At 37.9% G+C, this 11,455-nt stretch overlaps 1 protein-coding gene across 2 annotated transcripts; it reads right to left on the bottom strand.

Annotated features, from left to right (window-relative positions):
- Positions 1-7,390: 7,390 nt before the first annotated feature.
- On the bottom strand, positions 7,391-11,235 carry LOC110773192 (bifunctional riboflavin biosynthesis protein RIBA 1, chloroplastic). 2 transcript variants are annotated; one of them, XM_088255363.1, is made up of 6 exons: positions 10,803-11,235; positions 10,451-10,672; positions 9,728-10,050; positions 9,133-9,262; positions 8,161-8,457; positions 7,391-8,016 (listed from the first exon to the last, which is right to left on the bottom strand). In XM_088255363.1, exons 1-6 carry the CDS (start codon positions 11,076-11,078, stop codon positions 7,798-7,800), a joined length of 1,467 nt encoding a protein of 488 aa, XP_088111489.1. In that variant the 5' UTR covers positions 11,079-11,235; the 3' UTR covers positions 7,391-7,797. The 2 variants fall into 2 exon arrangements, with proteins under 2 accessions (XP_088111489.1, XP_088111488.1); XM_088255362.1 differs by having other exon boundaries at positions 10,798-11,235.
- Positions 11,236-11,455: the final 220 nt, after the last annotated feature.

Genomic DNA, 11,455 nt, shown 5'->3' on the forward strand with positions numbered 1-11,455 from the left:
GACACCAAATTGCTTTTTTGTCGGGTTTTTCATAGATTATGGAAGATCTAAGGGTCCGTATTGTACCAATTGGAATTGAAGGGTCTTTGTGACTTGGGGACTAAGTTTGGTGTTTGTAGAGCCTTCTATTCTTTTTTCTTATAGAGAATCAATAAAGTTGTTCGCAATCCACCAATAAGTATTTTTGAGTACATACGAGGAGTGGGATAGTGAGCATGATTTATGAGTGTGTAGAGAAGTTTTTAAAGGATTGATCTCGTATTAATAGTTTATAGATTTTATGCACATGCATGATGTACACGTGAACAATGATCATGATTTTACGTGCATCAATGGTTGGTAGCATATACACCCATGCATGATACACACGTGAACGACACATACTTTATTTATTTTTTTATAATAATACTCATCGTATTTATGTTTATCTCGTTCTCATTAAATTTTATTTGTATAAAATTCTATTTCTAAACTCACCTACTAACATTCCTAATATATGTCCCTGAACTATTTTGGTAGCTTCAATCGAGATGCCAATCCAAATTGAGTTGCCCTGACACATATTTTTAGTTGTGTTAGCATCTAACCAGGCTATCAAAAGTTATGTAGATATGGTAGGATTTTGCAAAGTTTCCTTCTTACCAGGTATTCCTGCCAATAGTTTGGTGTTTGTAGAACCCTTCTTTTCTTTTTTCTTGTAGAGAATCAATAAAGTTGTTCATGATCTACTAATTTGTACTCTTGAGTACATACGAGGAGTGGGGTAGCAAGCATGATTCATAAGTGTGTAGAGAAGTTTAGAAAGAATTTAGCTCGTCTTAATAGTTGATAAATTTTATGCACATGCATGATGTACACGTGAACGACGATCATAATTTTACGTGCATCAATGGTTGGTAGCCCATACACCCATGCATGATGCACACGTGAACGATACATACTTTAGTTATACTTTTTATTTATTTAATAATACTCATCGTATTTATGTTTATCTCTTTCTCATTATATTTTTTTTTGTGTATAAAATTCTATTTCTGAACTCACCTACTAATATTCCTAATATATGTCCTTGAACTATTTTGGTAAGCTTCAATCGAGATGCTAATCCAAATTGAGCTGCCTTGACACCTATTTTTAGTTGTGTTAGCATCTAACTAGGCTATCAAAGACTGTAGATATGGTAGGATTTTGCAAAAGAAAATACTTTCCTTCTTATCAGGTAAATAGGAGCTCCTACATTCCTGCCAATAGCAGTATGACATGTGTGCTAAAGTTTTTTTTGCCTGTTTTTAATGAATTATTTTTGCATATGTGTCAAATTGTAATTCGCAAGAAGGAGAAGCATGTAAAGAGGCAAGTAGTATCATTTTGCAAATAGTTTCATTCAACTAAAGCATACGTTTTAACTTTTTCTATTTTCAAATTTTCTATGGGTGGTGGACCCAACTCTTTACAAATGTTATACTAGTAGGTTCCACATTAATAAAATAAGGGTGATGATTTTCATACTTCTATTTTTTTTTTTTTTTTGAAGACATTTCCTATTGAGAGGTGCGATAATATACTAAACTTACACACACTACATAGATGCTAGAACTCGAACTCAGGACCTTACCTGCGGGAACAATTATTCCAAACCACTACACTAATAGGTCTTTTGCTTCATACTTCTATTTTTTACATGCACTCCTACTCCTTATTTTTAGACTTTCATTTTTATTCTATTTATTTGATATATAGAAAGCATAAGAGAAAGTAGTGCAAATGTATAAAACTAGAGTAACAAACTTGGTACCCTAAAGTAATAAATTGACATATTAACTCTGTTTGTTCGTGGAGAAATTTAGAACTAAACTTCAAATTGCCACATAAAACTATATCAAATACGATTTTACTTTACATTCCAACTTTTTGGGGTTGTAACTGCAATGCTTTTCTTATTTGATTTAGGTTCCTTGTGTAATAGGGTTAATGTTTAGTGTATTATTAGGAGAGAATTCTAGTGGAAGAGACCATATAGAACCCAAAAAAATTAATGGAAAGGGACTGCACAAAATTAATTGTTGGAACTAGACTGAAAATTAAAGTAAACATACATAAGCCACAAAAGAAAATATTTAAAATATAGGTTTTCTTAACCAATAAAGTTTCTAAAATTTCGTATTTAATCATTTGCATGCAATTTCTTTTCAATAGGACATTAAGGATTCAAATTCGTTCCATCTTCTAACATTGAAAAGATAAATATCACTAGACCACGCGCAAGTTGGTTGTGCGCAGTGACGGATCCAGGATTCTCTGGACAAGGAGTCATAGTGTAGAAATTAGGAAATTTTTTAAAGAACAAAATAAGACTAAAAAACATAACATTATTAGTAAATGAACAAATTATCATATTATTAATCAAAACAAAAAAAACAAAACAGTATCAATAAAAATACATAACAATTACAAACTCTAATCAATAAACTTCATATCAATATGATAACAGAAACATAGCAATATCATATCAAAAATTTCATTCCATAAAAGTTTGCGGCGACTACCGGTAGGATGTAGTTGGCGCGGGGGAAGTGGTGGTGGAGGTTGGGGCTTAAGGTTTGAGAGAGAGTGAATTGTGCTTTTGATTTGAGAATGAGGGTTTGGTTGGGGGTGTGGTGGACTCCAAAGGGGAGAGCAGCTAGGCATTGCACAGCGAAGGCCAAAGGGGAAGGGGACTTTCTTCAAGCACTTGGCGTGCACCCGAGGGGTCACCGGTGGAGTCTACATCCAACTTTCCATCATTCCAAGGGGCCGTACGACCCCTCTTGTCCTGTCGTGTGTACGCCACTGGTTGTGCACATATCTTTTATGGGTGAAATATAATTGTTTTAAAATACCAGGATGTCAAACTAATAAGTCATAATAAGTAACATTTCCTAATATCGCTTGTATAAAAAATTTAAAAAATCACAATTTTGAAGAATTGTCAAATTAGAACTTTGGTGTTGTATAAAAGTCTTAAACTTATTTTCTTGTTCATGGTTGTGAATTGATCGGCGATTTGATCAATAATAATAGTTGAAATAAGAGATATTAGTATTGAAGATTATGCACCAAATCTCGACTCATATCTCAACAAATAAACTCCCCAAATATACCATTATCAATCATGGTCAGAAGTGCCAGTTTGGAAGAGATTTTCATATTGTAACATTTTTTTAGTCTTAAAACATGCAATTTGGTCTCTGAAAACATGGGTGACGCGTCTATATTACTGACCCAACTGTTTGGTCACTAAAGGTTTGATTGGTAACTAATTAACTTTATTTCTATATTCTTTATTGAGCAACATTATTAATTTCTTTTCACACATAGATACTCATAGACAAAATTTAGATACTCATAGTTACTATAAAACATCACAATGCATTCCAAAAATTAGTATTTTGGCAAGGTCTTGATTTATTTTCCTGTTTTATTTTTAATTTAAAAATAAGTAGTCTTTTAGGATATTATTTTCTTAATATGACTTATTTCTTTTAGGGCTTTTAATTTGGTATAGAAAAAGTAAATCATATTAAGAAAATATTGTCCATACTACTTACTAAATGAGGTTAGATTTCCTAACATGAGATTTGTGAAACAAAGACAACTGTGTATCTATGCATACAGAAAAGTATTATTGTCCACAAACTAATATGCAAGAAATATATAATATTAGGAAAATAATATCATGAAAACAATTTACTATACGAGGTTAGGATTTGTTTGTACAATATCTGGCCAAACACTCCCAAACACTCCCAAGCCAAAGGGAAGGGAGTCCCACATCGACAAAACACAAGAGGAGGGGACTCTCCCTTCTTTATAAAAGGAGACCTATCTCCTTCAAGAAAAAGGGAGTTGGGTCAGGCTACTGGAGCCTCATGGGCTTACCCATGAGCTCATTTATAAGCCACGGATCATTGGCCTTCAGCCAGATCCTCGGCCTTCGACCATCAACCTTCGGCCTTCAGCCTTCGGCATTCTTCCTCTTCCCCTCGGGTCTAACCCTATGTACAATGTATCCACACATTATCATAATGAGAACATACTTCTTCGTGGACGTAGCTCATTATTCAGGTGAACCACGTACATTTGTCTTTTGTATGCATGTCCATTTATTTACCGAATGCTCTTACATACTGAGGGTCCTCACCTTCAACATCCACCTCATCTTTAAGTTGGCCTACTTACTACCTGTCTAATTTTAGTGCAAACAGTTTGGTGCCGTCTGTGGGAAGCGACACAAAACGCTATGTCGTTCTCCTTCTCGAGTGCTCTCGGCACCCTTGTGAGCCATGCCCTCGGCACCTCCTACAATCAGCCTTCGGCCTTCGGCACCCTTGCATTATTCGGCGCGCACGATGTCTTCACATCCCCCCAATGATTCGGCATCAACTTCCATCCAGCTTACTCAACACTTGCATTGCCGAACGGCACCCCACGGGTAACACTTTTTCAGCGCCTCTTCTCAAAGACCACATGTCGTACGGTACCTCTGGAGCTACTTCTCCCTTACGGCGCCATTGGCCTTCGGCCTTCGGCACCCTCGCATCATTCGGCGTGTGCGATGCATTCACATCCCCCCAATGATTCGGCATCGGCCTTCGGCACCCTTGCATCATTCAGCGTGTGCGATATCTTCACATCACCCCAATGATTCGGCACCCTTTCATCATTCGGCGCGCGTGATGTCTCCACATCCCCCCAAATGATTCGGCATTTGTCTTCGGCACCCTTGCATCATTCGGCGTGTGCGATGTCTTCACATCCCCCCAATGATTCGGCATCAGCCTTCGGCACCCTTACATCATTCGGCGTGTGCGATGTCTTCACATCCCCCCAATGATTTGGCACCCTTGCATCATTCGACGTGTGCGATGTCTTCACATCCCCCCAAATGATTCGGCATCGGCCTTCGGCCTTCGGCACCCTTACATCATTCGGCGTATGCGATGTTTTCACATCCCCCCAATTATTCGGTATCGGCCTTCGGCACCCTTGCATTATTCTGCGTGTGCGATGTCTTCACATCCCCCCAAATGATTCGGCACCTCATGAAGAATCCTCTCCCTTATGGCGCCAAGGCCACCTACCAAACGGCACCTCCCAAGAGACATATTTTCATTCCAACGCCTATGCCACCTGCCGAACGGCACTAATGGAGAATCCTCCAAACTTCCAGCACTTATGCCAACTGATTCAATAACTCCGCACCGATGTTGCATACAAGAGAAAGCAAAGAATGAGCTGAAGCATTACCTGGCCAGTGCATTGATGACTACAAGTCCCCAATCAAGAAGTACCTCCCTAAATCGGGAACTTGAGGGACTCTTGTTTGTACAATATCTGGCCAAGCACTCCAAAGCCAAAGGGAAGGGAGTTCCACATCGACAAAACACAAGAGGAGGGGACTCTCCCTTCTTTATAAAAGGAGACATATCCCCTTCAAGAAAAAGGGAGTTGGGGCAGGCTATTGGGGCCTCATGGGCTTACCCATGGGCCCATTTATAAGCCCACGGATCATTGGCCTTCAGCCAGATCCTCGGCCTTCGACCATTAGCCTTCAGCCTTCGGCATCAGCCTTTGGCATTCTTCCTCTTCCCCTTGGGTCTAACCCTATGTACAATGTATACACACATTATCATAATGAGAACATACTTCTTCGTGGACGTAGCCCATTATTCGGGTGAACCACGTACATTTGTCTTTTGTATGCATGTCCATTTATTTACCAAATGCTCTTACATACTGAGAGTCCTTATCTTCAACATCCACCTCATTTTTAAGTTGGCCTACGTACTACCTGTCTAGTTTTAGTGCAAACAGGATTCTTAACATGTGATTTGCAAAATTAAGACAAGTGTATACCTAAAATATTTTTTTTTTACATGTTTTAAATTATTTCATATTACCTACTAGGTATTTGTTTAATGGTACTTTTGTTCTACAATATTGGAAGAGGTTCTAAGTTCGATTTCCATCTCCCAATAGATTAAAAGAAGAAATCTTTCACAGGAAACGAGTCTCATAATAGTATAGACTCATTCATAGGAGAGAGAGTTAAATATGAGTTGGAATAAAAAAAACATTTGCTATATGAACAAGTCTTCATTCTATCGATAATTGTTTCATTTAGTTTGTGTAGGTCAAAGATTTGACACATATGGATGCAAAACGATATAAATTTATAATGAGTTCAATGTTTATTATGGCTAACATTATTATGATGACGCAACTTTGTTATGAGTATGTGTATGTTGTCTCGTTATAAAAGTATCTTTGTAAATAAATTATCGTTTACAAAACCAGAGTGAAGTTTTCTATATATGAAAAAAAAAACAAAAAAAGGCTTCATGCATGTCAGGTTAGTAAAGTTAACGGATTTATTATTAACAAAGTTGACAAGAAGAGGGGTGAAGTAAGTAATGTGAGACAAAAAATGGCTTCTTTCTTCTGGGATTTGTTGAGGATGAAAAGAAAAAGAAAGAATAAAGGGGTGGCTGGCTCCACCTTATCCTGCTTCTATTCCAATTTTGTTAAAGGAGGGGAGCACTCGATTCCTTTTCCAATTTTTGTTTTTGTATTACACGGGGGCCAAGAAATAGAAAACGCCAAGTCAGCTGGGGACCACCATGTTTATCTCGTTTAGGGACTCGTGAAACCCTTTCCTCGAAAATCACAAGAAAACAAACGAAAGCGACTCTCAACTCAAGCAGTATCTACTACCTACCTACCTGCACCAGCATCGGAACGCGCAGCACCATCAAGGCCGTTTGGGCTTCTGAAAGTGCTTTCTAAGAATCAAAAGCGCTTCTGACAATAAGTTTAGAAGTACTTATAGGCCGTAAAAGCACTCTCTAAAAAAGCACTTGCCATATGCTTTTTTAGAAAGCACTCCAAGGAATCTTTCAAGAAGCACTTTGATTTTTTATGAAAATTTCAATATTGTTATAATAAAATCGCTTTTATTAAAATTGCTTCCTAAAAAAGCAATCTTCCTCTCTTTTTTTTTTTCTTTCTTTTTTTTATAAATTCTTTTTTTTATAAATTTTATATAGGAGGGAACATTTTCTATTTCTTCCTTAAACCACCACGTGCAAACATTTCAATCTAAATGAAAAACCTGACACAATATTTATTTGGTCTGATCCTGACAATATTAGATTGACGGAATCGGATTTTAGATACTATTATTTTTTAGATAGCATGTGATCCAGTCTGACAAATAAATAAACATTTTACTTGATATTTATTTGTACTTGCTGTGGTAGCCGCAATAAGAAAAAGGGGGCATTTTAGTCACACACAGGCACAGCAGTGGTAATAAATGTTGATGAGAAGAGAGACAAGTAAAACCCATGAATATAATAATCTCGCCCTCGTACAATCATTTTCAATTTATTCACATGGATGAATATAAAAATCCAATAGGATTTCCATATCCTTATAATTCTCCCAAGATAATTCAATCCAATCCAATCTTTTTCAATTTATTCACATGGACGAATATAAAAATCCAATAGGATTTCCATATCCTTATAATTCTCCCAAGATAATTCAATCCAATCCAATCCCGCCCTTTACTATCCAGTGTGCCAAACACATTATGACTGGACTGGATGTATCTATAAAGCACCACACACATTTGAAATCTCACAAAAAGATTGTAGCCAAAGTTATATATCTGAATAACTCTGACAGCAGGTTACACACCTGAAGTGCTCATGTCTCCGACATGCCGGTAGATGGGTTGTCAATGTTTGAACTACTTTAATCAGTGGTGCCATTTACATTACCATTAGAATTGGAACCATAGACATGCCCCATTTTTGCACGTTTGGTCTCCAAGTATCTCTGGTTCTCCCTAGTTATTGGTGCCAATAATGGGACCCTGCCAGCAATGGCCAAACCATAACCCTTGAGTCCAATATACTTTGCAGGATTGTTCGTCATCAGCCTCATTGTTCGAACACCTAGATCTCGTAGTATCTGCCAAAATAATTAATCATACGTTCAGAGAGGCTCATGTGTACAACACTTCAGCAGTAGGACATTACATTGCCAAGAATAGATACTTTCATGCTGAAAATGACAACGCATGTAGGATACGATTGACTTTTAAGAAACCAGTACCTGTGCACCTATGCCATACTCACGAGAATCAACTGGTAATCCTAGCTCTTCATTGGCTTCAACCGTGTCACTCCCATCATCCTGCAGGTTATAAGCTCGGAGCTTGTGGCCCAAACCAATTCCTCTACCTTCATGTCCACGGAGATACACCAAAACACCCCTACCAGCTGCTTCAATTTGCATCATTGCAAGAGATAGCTGGTCTCCACAGTCACATCTGGCTGATCCAAATATGTCACCTGTGAGACACTCAGAATGTACCCTCACAAGTATATCTTTCCCGTCCTCAATTTCACCCTGTTCATATTAAAACCCTGCAAACAGTTACTTACATGAATAACATTGATCAAACACAAAATTTGTTTTCATTTATCAGACAACCTAATACGGAAAGATTGATGTAGGACAAAGATTTTTGTGATATCAGTTTAGGCAGAGAAATTGCTACAGTTAAAAGGGGAGAGAAAAAAGTAAAATAGAGGTTGAAAAGGAGAGTTGGAGAACGAGAGGGAAGGGGTACGGTAACCTAGTTCTTTATCATCAGATCAATATGCCAAAGTCTGAAACTCTATTAAAATAAGCTTAAAGCCCTTTCATGTCATCTCTGTCAATTCTTTTGCAGTTTCCATAGACACATCTAATGATTCCAAGTAACTGATTCAAAAAATTCATCCTAACAAGTCAAGTACACAACAATGTCTGGTATGCGTCTTCAAAAATCAACTCTAAGAAGTGAGCAATAAAATAGCTATAAAAACAATTGCAGGTAACAAAGTCAAAGCAAGTTCCTGAACATCAACATTGTAGAATAATTGCAGGGCTTCCCTACAGACAAAAGCATTGCGAATATCATGAGTAAAATTTAACAATTCACAAATTGACAATTATTCAACTGCCATTTATTATTGGTGTTCTTTAATAAAGGGTAGACAGTTTTAAGAGGAGAATACTCTACATCAATGGTTTGCTTACTTTAACCATAGCAATGTGCTCAATCCCATCAAGCAATGACTTATAACAGTAGGCCTCAAATGGCCCCCACATTGTGGGTATCCGTGCAACTCCAGCCCGCTCCACCAACTTGTCCCTTTTCCTCCTATATCTGAAAGTTTTAATTGATAACCAATATCAAAATTCGAATTTCTTCCACTAATTCAAAGAGCAGGGCAAGAATCAACATTTAGTAATTACTTGTTTTAACAAAGTATACCAAGAAGTAACAATAAGATTTATTCATTACTTCACAAAATGTTAATTCTGTTAAGAAAAATGAGTGGCAGATTTATTGGCCGCTGTGGACAGTTCTGAACTGATTTAGAGCGATATAAGCTATAATTATTTAAAGCACATTTAAGATGTCAAATAAACATTTTTCACTCACACACATGCTAGCTAGTGGATTTCAGATTATCCACTAGTGTTTCAGTATGTAATAACATTCATCCATTAATGAAACAGTTGTGTAAGGTAAAAACTGTTTAACCTTGTCAATTACCAAGGATTTATTAGGTAACTACAGCTAGGACACTTTGGACTCCTACTGGAAAGACATAACCATCCACAGTACCTGATCAAATCAGCAATGGAAATAATTTTCAAGTTTTCTGCCTGTGCAAATTGACGAAGCTTTGGTAATCTAGCCATAGAACCGTCATCATCCACAATTTCACATAAAACTGCTACCGGATCTTGCCCAGCCAACATAGCAAGATCAACTGAAGCTTCAGTGTGACCAGCTCTTTTTAGAACTCCTCCCTCCCTGTACTTAAGGGGAAAGATATGTCCTGGGCGGTTGAAATCTTCAGGTTTTGAATTCCTTGATGCAAGAGCCAAGACTGTCACAGCTCTATCGCGAGCAGAAACACCAGTTGTTGTACCACGTTTTGCATCCTATAGAGTCCAATACAATTGAAGTCACCCACATAAGAGTTACAACAAGTCATAAAATGGGTCGATTTAGAAAGAAACACATTAAACATTCTAAAATTATTACATTCATATGTTTATCTTCACTATCAATCCCCAAGATACAGACAAAAATATTGAGTCAAAATACTTGCGTCAAAATCTGGATTCCGGCCACATATCTACAATATCCTTTTCACTCTTTCCCTAGCCTTTGAGAGAGATCCAACAAACTTGGATGCAGTTACAAAGCATGACTCGACCAAAATGTAAAAAGACATGGAACAAGAGGCCTGTGATCATTGATAAGGTCATTGTTTGCCACCTAATAGCACATCTAAATGTGCCCACTTGACTTTAGTTTGGGAAAGTTTAAACTACGTACCACTGAGACAGTGAATGCTGTACTAAGTTTTTCTTCATTCTCCTTCTGTGTCACCATAAGTGGAAGTTGCAACCTCTTTAAGTCTTCTCCTTTCATACTCACACAAACAATCCCAGTTCCACGCTTGACAATAAAAGCCATAGCTTCTGGCGTTGCCAAGGATGCTGCCATTATAAGATCTCCCTCATTTTCTCTGTCTTCATCATCTACAACAATTACCATCTGCAATATTTTCTTGAATTAATAATTTGTTATCTCATCAACCTCCAAAAAAGAAAAGCACAAGAAAAAAGAGAGTAAATGTATCGATTATAAACACAAAATAACTTGCTCAGAAAACGACAAACCTTGCCTTGACGTATATCTTCAATCGCCTCTGGTATGGATGAAAATCCTTCTGCACTCTGTTGCACCGATACGTGGGATTTTGGGGGTATAAGCCTATCCGATACGGCGCCGATACGATACGGCTCCGATACTCTATCGATACGGTCGCGATACGTTGCTCCGGGCGATGACTTCGAAGACGACGATGATGGTGACGATGAAGTGGATTTGAGGCCGGAGAAAGTGGGTAGAGTGAGGGTTGCAGAGAGAGAGACCCGATCTGAGGTTGAGCTCGAGCCATGGTGAGAAATGGCGCGAGCCAAGAGGGCTTGAGACAGAGTCACAGATGTAGACGAAGTCATGGTTTTTGCCCTGTGGTTCTGGCTATGGCTGAGAGAGATAGACAGAGAGTGAAAGAGAGAGAGACTTTGTGGGACCGTTTGAGGCTCTTTGGTTTTATCGGATAGGAGAGCTGGGCTTTGAGCTTCTCGTCTACACAAGAGGACAGGTAGAGATGAGCTGACCGTTAGATTCATCACAGATCCAATCTTGGCCGTTGACTGAGGGTAGGAATTAGGAAATGCTCTGCCCTCCGTTAAAATAGTATTAATGAGTTTTGGGTAATGATATGTTTCCAAAATTCTACACTATATTTTTATACTTTAATTTCAAATTTGT

Source organism: Prunus avium, chromosome 6 (genome assembly GCF_965620075.1).
Source record: "Prunus avium chromosome 6, drPruAviu1.hap1.1, whole genome shotgun sequence".
Lineage (NCBI taxonomy): Eukaryota > Viridiplantae > Streptophyta > Magnoliopsida > Rosales > Rosaceae > Prunus > Prunus avium.